General features: G+C 44.4%; 1 protein-coding gene across 2 annotated transcripts in view; it reads left to right on the top strand.

Moving 5' to 3' along the window:
* NUP210 (nucleoporin 210) overlaps positions 1-24,096 on the top strand; it is a 287,888-nt gene that overhangs the window by 132,347 nt on the left and 131,445 nt on the right. For both annotated transcript variants that reach the window (XM_073592410.1, XM_073592411.1), the window contains exons 18-21: positions 3,068-3,174; positions 4,696-4,800; positions 5,819-5,920; positions 14,558-14,686. In XM_073592410.1, the coding sequence (XP_073448511.1) occupies positions 3,068-3,174; positions 4,696-4,800; positions 5,819-5,920; positions 14,558-14,686 (443 nt within the window). The remainder of the gene's footprint in view (positions 1-3,067; positions 3,175-4,695; positions 4,801-5,818; positions 5,921-14,557; positions 14,687-24,096) is intronic.

Genomic DNA, 24,096 nt, shown 5'->3' with positions numbered 1-24,096 from the left:
TATTGTAAAATAATACAAATAAAAAAAAAAATTTTAAAACCCCCCCTGTCCCGACGAGCTCGCGCGCAGAAGCGAGCGCATACGCGAGTAGCGCCAGCATATGAAAACGGTGGTCAAACCACACATGTGAGGTATCGCCGCGACCGGTAGAGCGAGAGCAAATAATTCTAGCCCTAGACCTCCTCTGTACCGCAAAATATGCAACCTGTAGAATGTTGGGTATCAATTTACTTGGCGTAACATTATATTTCACAATATAAAAAAAATTGGGCTAACTTTACTGTTGTCTTATTTTTTTATTCAAAAAAGTGAATTTTTTCCAAAAAAAAGTGCGCTTTTAAGACCGCTGCGCAAATACGGTGCAAAAAAAAAAGTATTGCAATGACCGCCATTTTATTCTCTAGGGTGTTAGAAGAAAAACCATATATAATATTTGGGGGTTCTAAGTAATTTTCTAGCAGAAAAACCTGTTTTAAACCATGTAAACACCTAAAATCCAAAACGAGGCTGGTCCTTAAGTGGTTAAGGTATTGAGGCATGTTCATGCACTAAAGACCAGTGTTAATTTTGAAGTGAAATTTCAATTTAGTTTTGGTCTTAGTCTTTTGACTAAAATGGCATTTTAGTTTTAATTGTATTTTAGTCATCTCAATTGTTTTAGTTTTAGTCGACAAAATTAACACTGCTAACAACCAATGCTAAAACGGATACAGCAATGAACCGCTTGTCTGTTTATCCTCTGTTCTGAAATAGGGGTTTAATCTGTTTAAAAAAAAAAAAAAATAAAAAAAATGGATGTGAACGGACGCAGATGTAAAAGGATGATCATCCATTTACATCCATTTGCTCATAGGAATGCATTGATGTCTGTTTTTCATCCGTCTATGGATGGATGAAAAACAGACAAACAGAACGCTTGTGTGAAAGGGGCCCAAGTAATTTTGCTTTTGTGAGCAAATGGCACATAAAAAATAAAAAACAAATCCATACCAATGCAATATTTATGTTTGCCAGTTGAACATCTTCTTTGGTATGTAAATGTTCGTGTGATTAAAATAATGACAAATCAAATATATGCTACTGTTTAAATTAAAACTGATGTATTTTATACTGCTTATTTAAAGAGGAGTTCCCATTTAAAAAAAAAAAAAAAATTAAAAGTCAGCAGCTACAAATACTGCAGCTGCTGACTTTTAATAATCGGACACTTACCTGTCCCAGGGTCCAGCGATGCGGGGGATAGAAGCCCCGCTCGTCTCCCCCTCCGTTCGGAATTGCTTCACAGCCAGGCACCCACTGCGCGAACGGCGCTGCGTGCCGTGATTGGCCGCTCAGTCATCTGGGACCTGCAATGTGGCCCAGATGATTGACAAGGAGGGGGAAGAGCTGAGCCCTTTCTGCGCCGAGGGGAAGTGATGTCACCAGCCCAGACACTGAAGGAGGCAGACTACGAGGGACCCCTAGCAACAGCCATTTAGAGGTGAGTAAAAAAAAAATTCCAAATTTTTTTTTTTTTTTTTTTTTTTTAGGCACATTCATGCATTTTTTTTTTTTTTTTTTTTTTTTTTTTTTTTTTTTTTTGGGTGGAACACCACTTTAACCGCTTCAGCCCTGGAAGATTTTACCCCCTTCCTGACCAGAGCGTTTTTTGCGATTCGGCACTGCGTCGCTTTAATTGAAAATTGCGCGGTCGTGTGACATGGCTCCCAAACAAAATTGACGTCCTTTTTTCCCACAAATGGAGCTTTCTTTTGGTGGTATTTGATCGCCTCTGCGATTTAAATTTTTTACGCTATAAACAAAATAAGAGCGACAAGTTTGAAAAAAAAACGCATTATTTTTTACATTTTGCTATAATAAATATCCCCCAAAAATATATATATAAAAAAATTTTTTTTCCCTCAGTTTAGGCCGATCGTATTCTTCTACATATTTTTGGTTAAAAAAATCGCAATAAGCGTTTATTGATTTGTTTGCGCAAAAGTTATAGCGTTTGCTAAATAGGGGATAGTTTTATGGCATTTTTAATAATTTTTCTTTTACTAGTAATGGCGGCGATCAGCGATTTTTATTGTGACTGCGACGTTATGGCGGACATGTCGGACATTTTTTTACACATTTTTGGGACCATTGTCATTTATACAGCGATCAGTGCGATTAAAAATGCACTGACTACTGTGTAAATGACACTGACAGTGAAGGGGTTAACCACTAGGGGGCGGGGAGGGGTTAAGTATGTCCTAGGGGAGTGATTACTAACTGTAGGGGGATAGGCTAGCAGTGTCATTACTCTGATCACTGCTCCCGATGACAGGGAGGTGTGATCAGTGACACTTGTCACTAGGCAGAACGAGGAGATGCTGTTTATATCAGCATCTCCCCGTTCGTCCTCTCCCTGAGGCGATCGCGGGTATGCCCGTGGCGATAGAGTCCGCGGGACCCGCGACCCGACTCTCGGAGCTCCCGCGCACGCAATGGCACGGCGGGGAATTCAGATGGACGTACCTGTAAGTCCATTTGCCCAGCCGTGCCATTCTGCCGACGTACATCAGCGTGCGCCGGTCGGGAACCGGTTAAATATGGTTTTTAGCTGCAGGCTTATTCCTTAATTCTCAATGATTTATTGCAAGGAGCTTGCCTCAAAGGAAAAGTTTTTTGTTTTTGGTAGACAGAGAATTTGTGGGCATTTTATTTGAATATCATGTGTACAATTTGGAGGTGGCTTAGTTCCTGATTTGGAAGGGAAAAGTTCCAGTGTAGTTGACACACATGTATGGGTAAAATTCTTGCTTATCAAACTTGGATATTGTGGTCATTGGCAGTAGAAGTTTATTTAGAGCAACTGAGCAAAAATTACAACAGGTGCATGCATGATTATGCATGATTATGGGTATTACAATGTATTAAAGCTTTTAAACCGGTGAAAAGTACATTTATGACGAAACGTGGACCTTTCATTCAGTTTGCAAAACATTTTGTGTGGCTCTACTCCACTGAATAACAGTTGTGGCTGTATTATACAGTACAGTATGAGCAGTATTATGTAGAAATTTCTATATTTATTTAGGTCTGAGCACAGTTCATGTGCATCAAGTATCGGGAACAGCAGTCATTACTACTACAACTAACAATTACCAGGAGTCTCATTTAAGAGCAGCAAAAGTAAAGACCCCAGTAAGTAGAGAAAATCTTGTGGTTTCTTACTTGGTCATATTCCTATTATCCTAAGGGGTGTCCAGAAAAGAAAAGGCCTCTAAAGTTCTCCTTGCTTTGGCACCTCCCCAGCCTATAGAAGATAAAGCTACAGCAGCCTATTGCTGAAGTAATCTCTCTGGTCTCCTGTCCTGTTACAGTGATCGCTCTGTTTTGTCCAATATACCCCCATCAGCTCCTACTTCTGGCACTCCCACAATCTGCTGGTGTTTAGGAAATATGGAAAGTTAATTGGGTGCCAGTATTTAAAACAACATTCAATTAACTGGCTGTAAATGCTATTTATTTTATATTACTTTCCAGGTTTAGGTTATGTTGTTGTAAATATTGTCCCTAATGTGCAGTTTGAAGAAGAGAGTGAAACTAAAGCCAGTCATAGATGGATCAAATTTTAGCCATTTCAGAATAGACTAGCTGAGATTCGATCCATCTATGGGCAGGCTGATTGTACTCAAGTTGACCCATTGATTGACTTCATTACAACCTGCCTGTCATATTTTTTGCTTGTGATTACTGCTGGCGGCTATAGCAGCTAGCTGTAATTATTGCATTTAGCCTGAAGGGAAGGATCCCTGCCACCAGAACACAATAGCGCTGTAGGAGGGAGCAATTTTTTTTCCTGCAGATATTAGGAGCCTATAAAGCATAGCACCAGGGATCAGGCAATCGCTGATGCCATGCAGGTCTCCTGCACACTGTCAGTGTATCTGCTTACCCGTACATCCTGTACGGGCAAGCTGTTACTCGCTGACAGGAAGACTCAATGATCTACCACAGCGCTGTGGTAGTTCATTGAAAACTGCAAGCTGACAGACGCTAAGGCTGTCGGGACTTGTAGTTCATTCATACACAGAGCTCTGTGTATGAGTGACGTGGCCGCGTGGGTGATGCCCCTTACGGCCAAACTGCTTTCAAAAACTGACAGAACGGGGAACTTCTCCATGTACTGCTGCCACAGAAAACATGTTCCCAACTTGCTTGCTAAGAGTCTGAACTCCACAGAAGTACAGCCAAACAAGCTTTAGATGTACTCCTCCTTTAAAGTGGATGTAAACCCGAATATATATATATATATATATATATATATATATATATATATATATATATATATATATATATATATATGTATATGTATTTTTTTTTTTTTTAAATTAAGGCTTGCACCTTGTACAGTATAGGATTTCATGCCATCTGTGCCCAGTCTTGCCACGCAGAGTTAATCCAGCTCTGAGCAATCCTTATCTTTTTACAGTAAGATAAAAACTGACACCCAGAGAAATAGTAGTCAGTTCTTCCCCCTTGCTGTGAGTGATAGGTGATTGTAATTGCACTGTCCCCCTTTATATTATAAAGTGCTGTGTAAACTTTTGGCACTATATAAGTCCTGTATAATAATAAATAATAATAATGTGTGTAACACAGAAAAAAATATAGTTACAGTTTCTGGTCTAATTCCATTTGGTATTATTTCCATTCTTCCAGTACAAAGCATTGACCCCTGTGTCTGCCAGTCTGGAGCTCCTGCTTGTGGAAGATATTAAAGTGAACCCAGGATCTATTTCTATTTACAATCACCCTGAAGTCACGGTGAGCTTTGCTGTTTCAAGATCTGGTTCTTATAGTACTAAAGGATTTATGCATTAGCTTTAATGTAAAAAGTAAACATGATTATTGTAAATTGTCACTCAGTTGTAGAAGTTTATTACATGTATTGACAATTTTATCCTGCTGCCATTTGGTTTAGGTGGGTCAGCTGCCATAACATATAATGTGTATGCACTGATACTACACACTTAGACTGCAGTCACACCTGAGCGTCATGTTTCTAAATGGTTGTTCGAATGTTTGTGCGTTTCTGAGCATTTGTGTACATCGTTTTTGACCTTTGGCGTTTTTTAAATTGGGCATTAGAGAAAGTTATCATCCATTTCATCATTTGTTGCTGTGTTGTGTTTTTTTGTGTTTTCATCCACGTTTATTTTTTTTCTTTTATTTCTAAGAGTTTATTTTTATTTATTTTATTTTGTTAGGTTAGGGGTTAATGTTAGGGTTTAATATTGGGGTTAGGGATTATTATTCAGGTTAGGATTAGGGTTTGGAATTAATATTGGGGTTAAGGATTGGGGCTATGGTTTTTTTTTTTACTGCATTTGAGCAGAAAAATGCGTGACAAAATGCACTAAAATACTTAAACTCTTGAATCAACCTTTTCTTTCCATGCACTTCTATGGAAAGAAAATGCTTCAAAATTATACCAATCTACCCGATTTGAGCTTCAAATGACTTGTGGTGGAGATATGAACAAACTCCATGGAGAATAATTGATTTACCTTCTCCTCCTCCAGCGTTTTTGAGCTTCGAGGTGCAAGCTACAAAACTCTGAGGTGTGAATGGGGCCTCATACATTAATTTGTATGATTTGTTTTTTTAAATTTTCTTGGATTTTTTTCAACTTCAGCGTTTATAGTTAGACCTTCTGAATCACTTTCTGTTACGTTGCAGAAAAACAAATCTAACGGGCCAGAAATGGTTTTATAATAACCAATGAATTGAAATTATGTCTTGTAGATGTATACATATTTAACAATATTAACTCATCTTTCAGGCTGAGTTCACTATCTCTGAGGGATCAGGATATTTTTACATCAACAGCAGCATTTCCAATATTGTCAAAACAATATTTCTCGAAACAAAAGGAATTGTGACAGTAAGTACAGCGCTCATATTTGATCATTTCAAATGATTTTTTTTGTCATAGTTAATCTTTAGATTCGATTTTCATATTCAGAAAAAGTTTAAGTGAGCTGAATTTTTGCTCAAAAATCTTTTGAGGTAGAAAAAAAAAATTAGATTAGGCATCCATGGTGGGCTCCCAGGCCGGGTATAATTGCACGTTTAAAAATGCTGAATGCGTTTCTGTACTCTAATGTAATAATTTTTTTTAAATGGCTTCTAGAAATAAATGTAGACAGTACTGTTTTAATGAAATATAGATTTGTTGGAAACTATAATTAAAAGATTTTAATGAACTAGTCCAGGGTTGTGGAACTGGTTACCGACAGACCAAAAGTGATTAAAAGATGTATGGGGTTTTTTTGTTTTTGTTTTTAAGATTCGCACTTGCCTAGGTGGATGCAGCATCGTTCCAATGCTGGATCTGTCCCCCAGCGCCTCTAACTCTGAGAACTGAGTGATTAAAAACCGCTGATCGCTCGGTTCTCACAGCTCACTCGAGCGCTGGGCTGTAGGGGGGCGGGAGTGGCCGGCTCAGGCTCTCAGCGGCTTGTTGAGAGGCTGAGCCGGGTGCCAGTCCAGGCCTTTTGGGTGGATCCCGACTCCATTGTCACGATTTTGCCTGAGCCTGGACCGACTCTGTGACGGCAGCCGACAGCTGTCTACTAAGGATGGGCTTGGGTGTGTTCGCACGCTCCACGTGCGGAGCCCGCCAAGAAGTCGCCGCTGCGCTAATCACAGACAGTAAGACATTTCCCGATCTCTGCAGCCGCACATCGGGACAATGTCTCACTGCCTGTGATTAGAGCTGTGCAGTGCCAACTTCTTGGCGGGCTCTGCACGTGGAGTGTGCGAACACGCCCGAGCCCATCCTTACTGTCTACTAAAAACGGGTCACAGGAGTGCAGAACGAACTGCAGTCTTGTGATCCACAGGAGAAGAACAGCCAAACCAGCTTTGGCTGTACTTTAAATAGAAACCTAAATTTATACTTGCCTGTCTTAAACACACATCTGCAACTTATGAAATACATACCTTTCATCAGCATTAAAGTGGGGCTATAATGTTTTTTTTTTTTTTTTTTTATAAACTGCCCTCTTAAAATATTTTTGATATTCGTATAAAGTATTTCTTTTAAAAGTAAACTTTTAATGTCGGCTGTTTGACTGCAGAGCATTTGGAGAATTTTGGTGTGCTTTTTGGTTCTGCACTCCTGTGACCCGTTTTCAGCAGAGAGCGGGCTGAAGTCTGCTCTCTGCTGATGTCAGTCGGTCCAGGCTCCGTGTCATCACGACCACAGAGTCGGGATCTGCCTAGAGAGCCTGAGCCGGCCGCTCCCACTGCCCCGCGCTCCATTGAGTGAGGAGTGGGCAGAGCCGAGAGCTGTGACTGGCAGTCACCACCTCTCTGCTCACAAAGCTGTGAGAACCGAGTGATCGACAGTGTTCAATCGCTCGGTTCTCAGTGTTGGAGCCGGCAGGGGACATCCACCAAGGTAAGTATGAGAGAGAAAAAAAAAACATACTTTTCTTTTAGGCTGGCCATAGATGGATAGAATTTCGAACCAAAATTCTTAGGAAAATTTCTGCAAAAATTCTCTGAACGTTCGTTTGACGTTCAAAAGATTTCATTTGCTTTTAACATTTGAGAATTAATGGACTTTACCAAACAAAAACCGCATACACTGTTAGAAATGTGTTCGTTGAAGAAAATTTTTACATCCTGCTCCTTTGAATTTTCTCCTCGCTGGAGTTGATAATGAGCATCAATTTGATTCACTAATGATTAGAAAAACAAACAAATGCCCTTTGTACCTTCTTTTTCTAAGATTTTTTTTGTTCGAAATTCTAGCACTTCCAACTGGCAGCACTGGGGTCAGCATGTTCTCCCTGTGCTTGCGTGAGTTTTCTCTGGGCACTCCACTCTCCAAAGACATTATGGTAGGTTAATTGGCTCGTGTCTAAATTGGCCCTAGTATGTGTGTATGAATATGAGTTAGGGACCTTAGATTATAAGCTGCATGAGGACAGGGACCAATGTGAATGTACAATATATATGTAAAGCGCTATATACCTGTAATAAATCAAAATACCCATTTATGGCTAGTAAAGCAGCATGTGAAAGTATGGAGAATCCTAGAGAATGTTACTTGCTGACTGCAATCGATGACAAATAATATGTAATATTTTATGTTTTCCCAATTAAAATATAATTTTATCCCGGGTCATAAAAAAATAAACATCTATAGCTTTACATTTTTTTTTTTTAAATAAATAAAATACTGCTGCAGTTTGATGTCATAAAATGTATCTGGAAGATCTGTGACCTTTTTCTTTTTTTTTTTTTTTTTTTTTCCAATAATTTTTATCAGTTTTCTTTATCGTACATCATGGGACACAGAGCCTAAGTAATAACTTAATGGGTATATAAGCACCTTCAGGTCATGGACACTGGTCCAGGATACCCAGTCCAGGAAGTTCACTCCCTATATAACCCCTCCTCCTTCCAGGAGTACCTCAGTTTTTTCGCCAGTGTCTAAGGTGTTGGTCACAAGTGAAGATGTGCTCTGGGGAGCTCCAGGAGGGATCCATGCTGGATTTAAATAGCCTCCACAGACCGGATCCATCCAAAGTGCCACTGAGGCCAAAGTGGATGGTACCTGGGCCTCATATCCGAAGCACAAGGTTTTGCCTGTAACGCCTCTCTTGCAGGGCTGAACCCCGGGACCCAGGGCTTTGATCACGTTACATTACCTAAAAGCTTTTACAGGTCCAAGGGAGTGGTACGCCAAAAAAAAGGGACCCGGTCCTTGAAGGTTTGCTAAAACGCATCCCGCCGTGATGGGTGAATGTTGGATTGACTGTTAATTCAGCAAATCCTGCGGTGGGGATAAGGTAAGAGAAGAAACTTAGGAACTAAAGAGTCCACCTATGAATTCTTCAAGGGAAAAAATGTTGTCATGCCTTAATTCTCCACTAGAGGGAGTTTATGCACATACCTTAATCTGTTGTCAGTCTGTGTGTGGCTGCAGCAGCTTGTGCGGGGGGATTTTCTCTCAGGTAAGAGATCTGCTATGCTTTTTTTCTCCCCCCTGAAGGGACCAGACGGTTAGGGAAACATCAGTGGTGTACCCCCCTTGTAAACCCCCCCCCTCCCACCGCAGGGGGTGCAGAGGTCCCAAAGTTTGCGCCGACAGTTTTTTCTCTGTGCTTGCTGGTATCATAGGGCTCTGCCCCCCCCCCCCCCCGTGTTGGGTCTGCAGACCCGAAAGCCGCCCGCGGGAATATTCCTGGAGGACGCACGGCAAACAAACAGGTTTAAAAAATCAGCTGGAGCAGTCTCTCCTCGGCTGATAGCGAGGAGGAAGCAAGCAGGCTGCACACGGGACACATGAGCGGTGAGGCACGTAAGGGCTGCAAGTGGCATTCCTGATACAGGAAGAATTTTTTTCCCAGCACTGGGCTGAACTTAATAGCGGCATCATTCTGTCATGACTATGTTCAGCAAGTAGTGCAATTTAATAGTGCCTCTGCTTTTGTGCTTAGGGCTATGCATATCAAAAAACCAAAGATTTCACTCCCAGGCATTAGGAGTTTCAGTCATGTCTCCAAACTGTCATCCTCGCCTGAAATACCAATTATAGCAAGCCAAGGTGAGACATTGGAACAAATTGATGGTGCAACTGCCTCTCACATCTCAGCCCCTGTATACGTGACTGAAGATGTCTTTTCCTCCGCCCTGCGGGGCCTTAACGGCTTTAATCGCTTCCTCCATTCAAATGTATAGGAAGCGTGCTAGATCCCCCTCCCCTCCCCCACTTTAGACCCTTTGCAAGGGGAACAGTGGGCACAGGATGAGGTGTTACCCTTAGGCAATCAGGAGGAAAGACAAACCGATGATTCCTCTGCGGAGAAAACAATGGTAGATGAACCTTTTTCAGCCTCGTAATCTGAGAAACTGCTGTTACAATCTCTTACAGAGATGGTTCGTTCTACTTTCATGCTACCCCTAACGGAGTCAGCTGAAAGCTCGGTTTCTTCCTTGGGTTCCTTCAAACCTTTACAGCCTTAGCATGCGTTTCCTGTTTACGCATTACTAGAACAGCTTATTTATGCTGAATGGGATCACCCAGATAAACATTTTCTCCCTCCTAAGAGATTTTCAGTTCTCTATCCCATGGAGGAGAAATTCACCAAAAAAATGGAAGGTACCAGCAGTTGACACTGCGATTTCCTGTGTGAATAAAAGTCTAACTTGTCCAGTAGACAATGCACAAATGCTTAAGGATCCAACAGATAAAAGGTTGGAATTCCTGTTAAAATCCGCTTTTTCCTTGGCAGGTGCTGTTACTCAGCCTGCAGTCACTGCAAACGGCGTCTGTCAATCCCTAAAAGACCAATTTAGACAGGCCCTTAGAGGTTCCTGCACAACAAGCCCAGGAATTGGCCGAACTACTAAAAGCATTATGCTTTGCCATAGATTCCATTAAAGATTCTATTCATCAGGCGTCCCGCCTTACGCTTATGCTAGTACATATGCGTAGAATCCTGTGGTTAAAAAAGATCCTGACTGCGTTCCCTTTTCATGGGGATTGGCTATTTGGGGATGATTTGGACAAATACATCCAAACAATTTCTAGTGGGAAAAGTACTCTTTTACCAGTCAAAAGAAAGTATAAACGCCCTTCATTTAAACTGGCTTCGTCTCCTGCGCCAGGGGCTTCTGCCTCTAGGCAGTGGCGATGGCCTCCACCGTCAGACTCTAGAGGAAAACCTCAGGGTCAGGCCCAGGCTCAAAAGAAGTCCTGGGGCCGGAAACCTCCAAAGCAGAATCCTAAAGCCTCATCATGAAGAGGCACCCCCCTCCCCCCCCTGGCAAAAGTCTGGCAAGAGGAAATTCAGGACAGATGGATCATCTCCACGGTAACTCTGGGTTACAAGCTGGAAATTCGGGACTTTCCACCGTCTCGTTTCCTGAGGTCAAACGTTCCCAAAGATCCAGAGAAAAGGCAATCTCTGTTTCAGGCACTAGACCGATTAATGGCTCAGGGGGTGATCAAGCAGATCCCCACAGAAGAGCAAGGTTTGGGGTTTTATTCAAACCGCTTCACAGTACCAAAACCGAATGGAGATGTCTGACCCATTCTAGATCTAAAGAATCTAAATTGGTTCCTGAAGATCTGCTCCTTTCGCATGGAGATGATCAGGTCAGTAGTTTCTATCCTACTAGGAGAAGAACTTCTGGCGTCTATGGACATCAGTGATGCATATCTGTTCCTGTATTTCCCGCTCACCAAAGGTTTCTGCGGTTCGAGGTAGAACAGCAGCATTTCCAGTTTGTAGCCTTGCCCGTCGGGCTAGCTACAGCACCCCGGGTGTTTACAAAAATCCTGGCCCCACCTCTAGCAAGGTTAAGGGCACAGGGCATAACAGTCTTGGCGTACTTAGACGATCTATTGTTAATAGACCAGTCGGTGGCTCGTTTAGAGCAAAGCATGCGCATTACAACCAGTTACCTGGAAAGTTTGGGTTGGATTCTCAACCTAGAGAAATCTTCCTTAAAACCAATAAGAAGGCTGGAGTACTTGGGTCTGATCATAGACACAGCCCAGAAAAAGGTGTTCTTGCCTCAGGCAAAGATCAACTCCATAAGAGAGCTGGTGCGGATGGTCAGGTCAAAAGGCAATACCTCCATTTCTCCACTTTGCATGAGACTGCTAGGAAAGATGGTGGCTTCATTCAAAGCGGTTACCTATGCCCAGTTCCATTCAAGACTGTTGCAAAACAGTGTCCTGTCCACTTGGAACAAAACAATTCAAGCTTTAGACTTGCCAATGCGGCTGTCCCCAAAGGTGTCCCAAAGCCTCAGTTGGTGGTTACTAACCCAGAATCTGCTGAAAGGAAAATTCTTCAGACCAGTTATCTGGAAAGTGGTAAGGACAGATGCCAGCCTTTCAGGCTGGGGAGCAGTACTAAAAAAGAAAACTGTCCAGGGACAGTGGTCAAGAGCCGAAAGAACCTTGCCCATCAATATCCTAGAGATTCAGGCAGTGCGTCTGGCTATGAAGGCCTGGACTTCCAGGTTACGGGATTGTCCTGTCAGGATCCAGTCTGACAATGCCACAGCTGTGCCCTATATCAATCAACAAGGGGGCACCAAGAGTCTCTCAGTGCAGAGAGAGGTGAAACATATTCTAACTTAGGCACGGAACATTCCTTTCTGCCCATTGGCAGTCTTCATTCCGGGAGTAGAGAATTGGCAGGCGGACAGGACTACTTGAGTCGCCAGCAGTTATTCCAGGGGGAATGGTCACTTCACCCTGACATTTTTTGTGCTATTTGCCAAAGATGAGGGACTCCGGACGTAGATCTTTTAGCGTCCAGATTCAACATGAAGTTAGTAAACTTTGTGTCCAGGACATGGGATCCACTCGCATGCGGATCAGATGCTTTGGTAACCCCATGGGATCAGTTCTCACTGATTTATGCATTCCCCCCCTATTCAGTTGCTGCCACGACTTCTTTGCAGGATCAAGCTAGAAAGAAAGCCATTAATTTTGGTAGCACCAGCATGGCCCAGAAGGTCATGGTATGCAGAAATCGTAAAGATGGCAGTGGAGGATCCATGGTCTCTTCCACTACGGCCAGACCTACTTTCACAGGGGCCGATATTCTATCCTACCTTATGACCTCTAAATTTAACGGCTTGACTGTTGAAACCCACATTCTGAAGAAACGTGGGCTTTTCGGGTCAGTTATCTCTACCTTTATTAATGCAAGGAAGCCAGCTTCCAGAACTATATATTATATAGGGTCTGGAGGGCTTATGTTTCCTGGTGTGAATCCAAGGGTTGGCACCCTCGAAGATATATCATAGGCAGAATTCTTGCCTGTCTACAATTATGGGTGGAGATGAAATTGGCCTTGAGTACTATTAAAGGCCAAGGCTCAGCCTTATTGGTCTTATTTCAAAGACCGCTTGCTTCACATTCTTTAGTACGGGGTTTTATGCAAGGAGTGATGCAGCTTAATCTGCCAGTCAAACCTCCTTTGAACCCTTGGGACTTGAACTTAGTTTTGTCAGTGTTACAAAAACAGCCATTTGAACTGATACAACATATTTCCTTAGTCCTTCTGACAAGGAAGTTGGTATTTTTGGTTGCTATATCCTCAGCAAGGAGGGTTTCGGAATTGGCTGCTCTTTCTTGTAAAGAGCCATATTTGATTATTTATGAGGACAGAGTGGTGTCATGCCCTTGTCCAGACTTTTTGCCAAAAGTGGTTTCAGGTTTTCACCTGAACCAAGATATTGTCCTGCCATCATTTTTTTCCCAAAACCATGTTCCGGTGAAGAGAAGTCACTACATTGTCTTGATGTGATGAGAGCAGTGAAAATCTATTTAAGGACAACTGCTCAGATTAGAAAGACCTGATGTCTTATTTATTCTGCCAGAGGGTCCTAAGAAAGGACAGGCAACATCAAAATCCACTGTCGCTAAGTGAATTCGGCAAGTAATAATTCAGACTTATAATTTAAGGGGTAAGATTCCCCCTTTTCAAGTCAAAGCTCACTCTACCAGGTTGGGTAGTGCTTCTTGGGCAGTGCGTCACCAGGCCTCCATGGCTCAGATCTGCAAGGCCGCAACTTGGTCTTCAGTACATACATTCACCAAGTTTTATCAAGTGGATGTAAGGAGGTATGAGGTTATCGCCTTTGGGCGCAGTGTGCTGCAGGCAGCAGTATAGGTCCTCAAGTCTGGGGGTACCCTCTGGGTTGTGTCTCCCTCCCCTCAAATAGCATTGCTATGGGACATCCCATTAAGTTATTACTTAGGCTCTGTGTCCCATGATGTACGATAAAGAAAATAGGATTTTTATAACCGCTTACCTATAAAATCCTTTTCTTGAAGTACATCATGGGACACAGAGGTCCCTCCCCTCTTTTATGGGGTTTAAATATATTGATTTGCTACAAAAACTGAGGTACTCCTGGAAGGAGGAGGGGTTATATAGGGAGTGAACTTCCTGGATTGGGTATGCCAGTGTCCATCACCTGAAGGTGGCTATATACCCATTAAGTTATTACTTAGGCTCTGTGTCCAATGATGGACTCCAAGAAAAGGATTTTACAGGTAAGCTGTTATAAAAATCCTATTTTTGCATGTATACGATCAAACATTTGAGAAACAAAAAAACAGAATGGGAAAAAATAAAAATATGGTGTATAGAACACATGCCAGAAATTCACACGCTATCATGTGAAACATACATGTAGACTTCCAACCTTACATTAGCTATGTTTTGATCAAACAGGTGAATATACATAACTCAGAAAATATATGTATAGGAATTCAAAATGGCATATATCAGGTAACATCTCGACTGTCGTTATGCAGTTGCAAGACCTGAAAAATCATTAGCACTACCAAGTAGGAAAGCCAGCGTATTCCTTATTAGCATCCAGGTATGGCTATCCCTTGTTTTGGTATCTGTAAGCAATGTTTGCCAACCTAGCTACTGGATTAACCGTTTGAAGGCCAGCCAATACTCCACAATATTTACAAAGAGTACTTGCATCACCGTGTCAAAATTAACCACTTTTTCAATTCTAGGTGTATCCTTTGCGCCCAGGGACCTTATCTATCATGGTTTACGATCTTTGTCTGGCTTTCCCAGCACCAGCTGCAGTCCATGTTCATGTATCTGATATTCTGCAGGTGGAAGTTAGAGTGGTGGATAAGGTAAGTTGATTGAATTTGTAACTCAGACCTGTTTATAGGTTGTGCTGAATTCTTGTTATGTAACTTTTTTTTTTTTTTGTTTCAATGTTTTTATTAAGGTTTCACATAATACATATAAGTGAATATAAGTCTATACAGTAATATGCATATGACTGATAAAACTGCAAACTAGGTATCAATAAAAACGTATAGAACCATAACAGTAGTAGGGTAAATATTTACATAGGCGCATTCCTGCAAATCCCCGCTACCTTGGGGGCATATCGGGTAAACACTAATAAAGTAGAGGGACTCCACTAGAAGTATGTCAAGGGACCAGGTTTGCCACCTAAGCACCCAAACACCGCTATCGGGATCAGTCTGTGAGAGGGTGTGGACGCACCCAGACCAGCCTCATACCGTTGTCTTACCGGTTTTCCGGTCGAAGCAAGTGAGTCCTCTAATGGTTCATGCCCTACCAATATATAAAGGTATCATCTCGGGATGGGGTATTAGAGATAGGCTCCTTATCTAAGCTAGGTTTAAAGTTGTGTGTGGTATTCACACCTGTCCATGAGTACAGCTCGAAACCTTTGATTTTTATTACGGGAGAGGAAGGGTAAAGGAAGAGAGGGGGGTGGGGAGGTGTGACTCTGTATTCAGTTGTCTGGAGCAAATGTCTGGTGCTGTGTGTCATCCCCCAGGTCAAGCTATGGTGGTGTGGTAGATAAGGTGCGATATTCCGCAGATTCTTTAAAGTGGATCCAGCAGGCCCATATCTTATGGAATTTCATCGGGGAGTCTCTTGCTTGTTGTATTAGGTCTTCCATTTCAACAACTCTCTCAACCATCTGTAACCATTCAGAAATGCGGGGGGGACACACTCTCCCTCCAATGTACAGGTATACAGAGTTTGGCTGCGTTAATGAGATGCAGTGTGTGAGACCGTTTGTAGGCCGATTGGGGCAAAGACGTGTGGTGGAGCAATTATTGGGTTGGTGTGAAATCTGGTGTGTAGGTCGTTATGTGGGAAATAAGGCGGTGTGCTTCCCTCCAAAAGGGCTGTATCTGGGGGCAGTCCCACCATATGTGGAGAAGCATTCCTTGGGCCGCTTCGCAACGCCAGCATAGAGGGGAGATACTGGGATGAAACTTATGAATTCTGTCTGGGGTCCTATACCACCTGTAGTATATTTTAAAGCCGTTCTCTTGTGTTGAGACATTCAAGGAGCCTTTGTGGATATGGGTAAATATTTGTTCCCAATCTTCCTGATAGAGATATGTATCTTTGGGGTTCCGACCTGGTGCATATAGCTTCAAAGGGTGTCTGGTCTCTGTACCAATTAGAGGACGAATTGGGGCTGTTTAAGAAATGCCTAATCTGCAGGTACTTGAAGAAGGGGATATCCCTATCGGGGTGTTGGGAAATCAGGGTTTGGAAGGGAAGGAGTTTACCTTTGTCAAAAAAAGCTTCTGCCCTAAGTGAGGATACCACCGAAGTGCCAGTTGTGTCGGACCCCGTGATCCCTGGGGGGAAATCCGGGCTGCGGTCAATCAGGGTTAGGGGCCCGGGAGACGAGGCTATCTTCAGTCTGTTACAGATTGTTCGAAAGACCTGTAAGGTAGGGCCAGTAAGGGGGTGGGGGATCTCACACGACTTTGTTTAGAAGCCCAGATGAATTTTAGACACATTTGTTTGTATGTGGCGAAGAAAGATACCGGTAGCTTGATCGGTATAGTCTGTAGGAGGTAAAGGAGTCTGGGGAGGATATTCATTTTCACTATTGCCGCTCTCCCGAACCAAGAGAAGGAACCTTTGTTCCAGTTCTGAAGGTCTTTTTGTATAGTTTTGAGTATAGGAAGGAAGTTCCTGGAATATAGGTCTGATAGATTCACTGGTAGTTTGATTCCTAGGTAGATGAGAGCGTGCATGTCCCAACCGAAGGGGACGTTATTTTGGCAAAGTGACACTGTAATGGCGGGCAAAGATATGTTTATGGCCCTGGATTTTGCAAAATTAATTTCAAGAAGACCTACTAAAAGACCTTTTAGTAGGTTGGGAATTGTGATGATGGGATCAGTAAGGAAAAGTAGGATGTCATCTGCGTATGCCGCTAGTTTGTATTGTCTATCGTTTATTTCCACCCCTTTAATGTCTGGGTTAGCCCGAAGTCTGCGGAGTATAGGCTCCAAGGTGAGCATGAATATGAGAGGGGACAAGGGGCAACCCTGGCGTGTTCGTAGAAGGCATCGGACACGCGACTGTTAACTTCTCGCTGTCGGGGATGAGTAAAGTGCAAGGATGAACTGAAGCATGCGATCCCGGAACCCCAGTGCTTTTAGGGCTTCTGTCATGTAGTCCCAAGCCTGGTGTGGGTAATTTGGATAGCCAGTGAATGCACGCTAATGACTTTCAGGGTGTTATCCCTCGCTTCCCTGTCGGGGATGAATCCTACCTGATCTAAAGAGACTAAATTGGGGAGTAAGGGGAGTATGCGATTGGCGAGTATTTTTACGTAAAGTTTCACATCAACGTTTAGTAGTGAGATGGGCCTGTAGTTTGAGACCTGTGATGTATCTTTACCCGGTTTCGGAATCAGGGTAATGTGGGTTTCGAGGAGGTCTCTGCTATTATGAGGAAGGGAGGGAATGGAGTTAAACATTTTAAAAAGTACGGGAGGATTGTGTCAGTAAAGGACCTGTAGTAACCAACAGACAGGACATCAGGACCGGGGCACTTGCCCGTCTTTAGCTGCTTCAGGGCCGCAACAGATTCATCCCATGCAATCGGTTTATCTAGTTCCGCAGCTTCTTCAGAGGTAATGGGTTTAGGGCAGTATTGCGAAAGGAAGTTGGTGATCAACTCCTTTCTGTTTTGTGGTTTGATCAGTTATGATAGGGGTGGGTAGATTATAGAGTTTTTTATAAAATTGTTTAAACTGATCCGCAATGCCTGCAGAGGTGGAGATCTTGTTGCCTGCGGGGTCAGAAATGGAATGAATGGTCGAGGCTGCCTTTTTGGATTGAAGAGCTCTGGCAAGCAATTTCCCCGATTTTGTTGCTAAATTCATAGAACATTCGACGTATCAGTGCAAATTTGCGTCTAGTCGTTTTCCCCAGCTCCTCAAGCAGGGCTTCCCTGGCCTTCAGGAGCTTATTGAAAGTCTTTGCTGCTAATGATTGTTTATGCTTATTTTCGAGTGAATGAATGCGTTCCGATAGTTCTTTAATAAGGGCTTGTCTAGCTTTCTGTCTTTTCTCAGCGATGGAGATAAGCTCTCCTCTGATGACACATTTTTGCGCCACCCCGAGGGTCATTGGGTGGATCTTGGAAGATTCATTCTCGCGAAAGTATTGCAATAGGCATGAATTCAATGCCTTTACGGTTTCAGGGTCATTAAGGAGGGAATTATCGAGTCTCCAAAGTGTAGCTCTTGTGGGCATTGTCAAATGTTAGGGTGATGGAGATGGGGAGGTGGTCCGAGAGGATCATAGGATCTATGGTTGCTGTCATGAGAGATTCAAGGTCCGTTTGAATAGTCGATTCTCGTGTATTTGTTATGGGGTGGAGAGAAAAATGTGAAATCTTTTGTGTTTGGGTGCATTGTGCACCACGTGTCGTGCAGAGTCAGATATTTAAGCTGTGTTTTATTTGTTCGAAGTGCTCTGTACGGTAAAGTGGAGGAGTGTGATATGTGGTGAGGAGTTGTAGGGTGTCCCGAAAGAAAGGAATTTGTTTAGGGCATAAAGGTTCACTAGTGTGATGGGCTTGTTGTACAGTTTGCCTTTCAGAAAGATATAATGGCCATTTACATCCAGTAGTGTGTCTTGGATTTGGATAGAGCAATTTTTTTAAATTGATACACTCCCTTGGATTTAGATTCGGTAGTGGTAGCGTGATATGCAATGGGATAAAACTTGCTGTGTAGGTTCAGTATGTTGTTGGATTTGAAATGTGTCTCTTGAAGGAAAAAAAAAATAGACAAAAATGCAGCGCTCGATGGGGCCAGCAATAAAAGATTGTTATAAATAATGTAAACAATCAAGTTCATTTATTGGATGCACATCAAAGTTAAAAAAAACAACTGCCAATAAAAAAGTAAAATCAAACTGGTTAAAAACAAATCACTGTCAGGATCGAAGTACTCTGAATGATAGTGTAAGCAATGCCACCATAACTCCAGATAACAAAGGGTTAGTGTCAGCAAGTGTGCTTTGTATATCAAGCCTCAGTAGCAGACTCTGTAGCTCCAGTGTGCACAAAAAATGGGATGGGAGGGACACCACTCTCTAAAGTGCAACAGATGGTTGAACGTGGAATGCCAGACTCGCCGTGACCAGAAGGTGCCCTGTAGATCGCGTCAAATGATTTCACCTGTCCCACTGGCTGACCAGCCAAGCTGGGACCTGTCTTCTTGAACGGCGCTCTGGCTGGTACACAGTGAATCCGAAAACCGGAGGACACGATCAGAGCCGGAAGTGAGGAAAGACCAAATGCTGGGCGGGTCTCTTGAAGGAAGACCACATCTGCCCTGGATCTCCGTAAAAGTAACTGAGACCGTTTTTCGGGGATATTCAGTCCCCGAATATTTAGGGAGTATAGCTTGACCTGAGGGGAGGTTGATTGGCCCTGGTGTGGGACATAGTACAGGGGTACGTCAGCACACAAGAGTGATGTGGTACAGAGAGATTTGGGGATATAGAGGGGAGGGATAGAGGCGTAGGGGGGGATTAGGAGGTATGTACTCCTAAACAATGAACCGAGAAGAAAAGGGACCTGCCCCTACTTCAAAATAGATCAAAGGTGGTAAGGTACAGTGTAGAGCCAGTGATTGTCTACCCGAAGGAGGCAAACACTATGCCCTGCCACTGAGTGGGGGTTGGAAGAATCCAAGCGAGATAGATGTGTGTGAGTGTCATGTCAACCCGTCACTACAGGTATCAACTGTGCGTGAGAAGAGGTATAAGGAAAGCGTGCTAAACACGGAGTGGTGGTGATGCAAATGTACGGTCAAGGTATGATGCATCTCTGCCGTATGAGCCAGATGTCGGTGGTCTCCGTGGTAAATTAGGATTAGGGGAGGTGTATCAGTAGTGCCTAAAACCTGTGGTCCGGAGTACGGCTCAATTTTCAAATCATGTGTGAAGGCCTAGCTACAGTCTAGAACAAACAATTATAAGCTATAACTTTAAAAACTTAATGAACAACAAGTGGAGGGACTCCAAAACGTCAAAACCTTACATATTCAAGTAGAAATAAGTAATAGTCCTGCCCAACATCCCAAGGTGACTATATGGGTAGTGTAGGGATAGACTGGCCCCTGGAATGAGCAGGAAAATTGAGGCCGTCTATGCAACGGGCGGGTCATAGGAAAGTTAAGGAGGTGGGGTTATAGCAGTGGGTTGTTGCGCCGTCTATGGCAAACAGGGCAGGCCTGGGGGTTGAGTGGCATTAGTTTTTAGGGGCGAAGCCCACTACACAACCTAGATGCCCCAGTTGGAAAAGGCATTCCAGGGTGTAAGGAGCAAGTTTTATTGGCTCACAGAGGTATATCACCGCTGGCGTGGGAGCCAGGCAAAATCCTGATCGACCCTATGTAATGTGGAGGTATCAACCCCAGGTACGCCAAGTGGTTCTGCTACGTAGTGGAGGGAAGGGGGGGGAGTGCTGCTAAGCATGCTCAGTGATACTGCGGTGGGAGACAGGTGTTCCATTCCTGGCTAATAGAACCTTGGAGTCCTGGTAGGGCCCTTGCTGTTGGGTGGCTCAGATTTAGCACTAAGTACCTCAATATGTAACAGATCAAGGCCTACCTTAGATGTAAGGAGAATCTCTAGAGGGTCCATTTCACCCACCCTTCTTAAAAGGTTCATGTACTAGGCTAATCCCCCTGGTGTGTATGGGCACACCTTGATTGGCCTGGTGTGTCTCATGGTTAACCGTACAATGTGAAGCTCATATACATTAGGACTAGAGACCTGCGGCCTGCATCGCGGATTATGCCCCTTGGGGGCAACTGGAGATGAGCACTGGAGTCTCTGAAGAAGGCGACATAATCCCTGGTATGTAATAGTGGGGGGGGGGGAGGATTCCCTAGAAAGTTGGGAATTACTCGAGTTTGCCCCCTGGATGCCTACAATTCACCTCTGCCAGATGGCATACTACGATCAGTGATGGTAAAGTGAATCCTTGTCTGCAACGCCCGTGATAACTTGCATCATAAAGTAGAGCACAGTATCCGTGCATAGGGCCATTGCGCATAGGTGACACTGACCATACGGACCCGCATCCTGGCGTGTATCCCAGGATCACCCCAGATAAGATAACACACTTATCTGGGGTAATCATGTCCAGTCAGTTAACTTGCAGGACTGTCTGCAGTACGATCAGTAGTCGCGTCAGACCCTTGAGCGCGGAGAGTCGGTAGGGCTCGAGCTGTTATGGGATCAGCGGGCCTAAGCTTGGGATCTACTCCCTGATGGGGATCGCTGCCTGCGATATCTGGTTTCTTGAGCCTCCATAGGTTCTTCGCCTCGTGGCTCTCGTCTTGTAGTGGCGCAACGGAATTCGGCATACCAGTTCGGGACGTCCATCACAGGAATTCCTAGGGTGTCACAAAAGGGTTCGAGTTCCTCCAGTACCCGCAGCAGTGCTGTACGGCCCTGGTTGGTAGTTGAAAGGCCAAAGGGGAACTTCCATCTATAGTGAATGCCTTTTGGTGCGCAGGGTGTCCAACAGTGGTTTCAAATCTTTCCTGTGTTGCAGGGTGATGCTGGAGAGGTCTTGATAGATGTGAATGTCTGAGCCCCCATGAGAAAGATGTATCCTGTTTCTAGCTTTTCTCAGTATTTCCTCATTCGGCCTGTAGTCGACTAGCCAGTAGATCACGTCCCTAGGGGAGTCAGTGTCTCTCCCCTTAGGTCTGAGAGCGTGGTGGTGGATTCTCTCCATCTCTATGGCCATCCGTGTGGGCCTGTCAAGGAGGTTGTTGAATATGCCAGTAATGGTTGCCGTAAGCTGTTCAGTGTCAACCGTTTCAGGCAGACCTCGGACCCACAGTTTGTGGCGTCTGCCTCTGTTATCGAGATCCTCCACATGCCGCTGGATGTCCCTGAGTTGTAGGGTATGCTCGTCTACCTTGTGGGTCACTCGGCGGAAGACCGTGTCATGCTGTGCTGCGGTCTTCTCCACTTCCTGCACCCTGTCAGCCATGGCGCAGATGTCCAGGCGCAAGTGGGCTATAGCCGCCGACAAGGTGTCCTTAATATCCACCGCCACTGCTCGGAGATCAGAGGCTGGGTTGTTGTTGGTGGACAGAGGCTTCCCCTGGTTCCTGTGTGGATAGAGCAATCGACATTCCAGTCAGCGGTGGGGCCGAAATCTGTGAGGAGCCTTGGTGGGATGTTGTGCCTCTGCGTCCGGAACAGCTCCGGAATGTTCTGGGACAGACCGCCCGTTTGTCTGCGGGAAGAGCGAGATTGTGAGGCAGAGGAGGAGTTCCGTGAAGCTGTCCCCATAATTGTAAGGCTGTCTGGGCGAAGATGGGCTTCCTATTCAGTGGAGGGAACCTGTAGCGACGGGAGCTAAGGTCTCAAGCGGCCATCTCCCAGCGAGGTCAGACCACGCCCCATGATGTAACTATTATACATTTTTAGACTTTTCTAAAATCTGTGTTCATATTATTAATCTTTTCTTTCTCGAACATCACGGGACAGAGAGCCACAGTAATTACTGATGGGTTATATAGGGTATCACTGGTGATTGGACACTGGCACACCCTATCAGGAAGTTCAACCCCCTATATAATCCCTCCCCTTGCAGGGATACCTCAGTTTTTACGCCAGTGTCTTAGGTGATGGACGTGTAAAGATGTGCTGTGCTGAGCTCCAAAGGGAATATCCTATATCCTATACTGGGGCAAGTCAGGCAGACCGGATCCATTCAAAGTGTCCTTTCTAGGCCGAATTGGATGGTACCCGGGCCTCGTGTCCGAAGAAAAGAGGTTTTACCTGTAACGCTTCTTTTTTTAGAGAGCTGGACCCCGCATATTAGAAAATGGTTTTCTAGCCTAATTTCTAGTCGGGTGCTTTACGGGCCCAGAACTGCAGGATCCCCCTATTCGTAGGGGGCCCCAGTCTGACATTTTTTTCAAATGGAGCCCACCGTGAGAGGTGAAGATTGGGTCTGTGTAAACTGAACCCTGCGGCTGGATAAGTTAAGAGGAGATTCCACAGAATTTTCTAATTCTAGTAGGTTTCTCCTTTAAGGTAAATGCATGCTATGCCTATTGTGACCACCGGGGGCTGCCAAGAGCACAAACCTTGTCATGCTGGATTGTCTGTCTCAGTGTTCATGCTGCACATGTTTCAGCGTCTCAAGCCGGCTCACGGTAGGATGGATGGGGGGATTTCTCATGTTTGAATGTTCCCCCCAGGCTAGAGAGAGGCCACAGGGGTCTAGAAAGCGCTTATACCACTCAGGCACCGCTGCCTTGGCCGCCATTTCCGACCATTGCCGTTTTTAGGCAGGTCTTCATTACCAGCTTCTCTCCCTCCTCCCCCAGCCTTCCTCCATAGTATTTCAGGAGAGTCGGCCAGCGCGGGAAGCGCTAGTTTTTTTCAAAATTCGAAGGGAGGGGGGTGAGGGGGAGGGGCAGGACGTCAGCACAGGTGCTTAGACTCCCACTCAGGCCAGCTGCAGGCTATTAAGGCACTCTGTACAGGTGCACACAGCCTTTGGAGAGACACAGAGCTGACAGTCGCATGTAAGTTGGGACACAGGCATTCTCCTAGGCAGCATTTACTGAAGTAACACCAGACTGAGCATTGGGTAGCAAGGCTTTTAGCCAGACTACATCGCTCAGCAGGCAGTGTTCATTTGTATACCTCACACCTTGTTGCTTTGCACTATGGGTAGAAGAGGTTCAAGCACCCAAAGAACCAGAGACACTAGGGGATCTCGTTCAGGTTCTGAGGGCCCCCTGTCAGCAGCATCCTCCCCCCCCTGAAGGGCCAGGGACGGCTAGCCAGGGAGAGCCGTTGGGGTCGGGGGCTACACCTGCTTCTGGCACTTCAGCCATTACTCAAGAGGTTTTTTCCTCAACCATTAATGGTCTAGAGGAAAGATTAATGGCCGTGATTACGTCTTCACTCAGTAGAAGAAAACGCACTAGGCCTATCTCTGTTCCCCAAGACCCTCAGGAAGAGGAATTCTGGGATAAAGGAGATGAATCCCTTTCAGAGGATCAGGATGGGACGGATAATTCCTCTTTGGAGGAATCAGGTGGAGAGGGACCCTCTGCGACTTCCCAAGAGGAGAAAGTCTTAGTGCAGATCCTTACTGGATTGGTCCACTCCACATTTAAGTTGCCCGTGCCTGAAACTGCTAAAGAATCCTCTTCTGCTTTGGGGTCACTGAAACCTTTCCAAGC

The sequence above is a fragment of the Aquarana catesbeiana genome, linkage group LG07 (genome assembly GCF_042186555.1).
Source record: "Aquarana catesbeiana isolate 2022-GZ linkage group LG07, ASM4218655v1, whole genome shotgun sequence".
Taxonomy (NCBI): Eukaryota; Metazoa; Chordata; class Amphibia; order Anura; family Ranidae; genus Aquarana; species Aquarana catesbeiana.
Note: the sequence above shows the minus strand (reverse complement) of the source record. Positions and strands in the feature narration are given on the sequence as shown.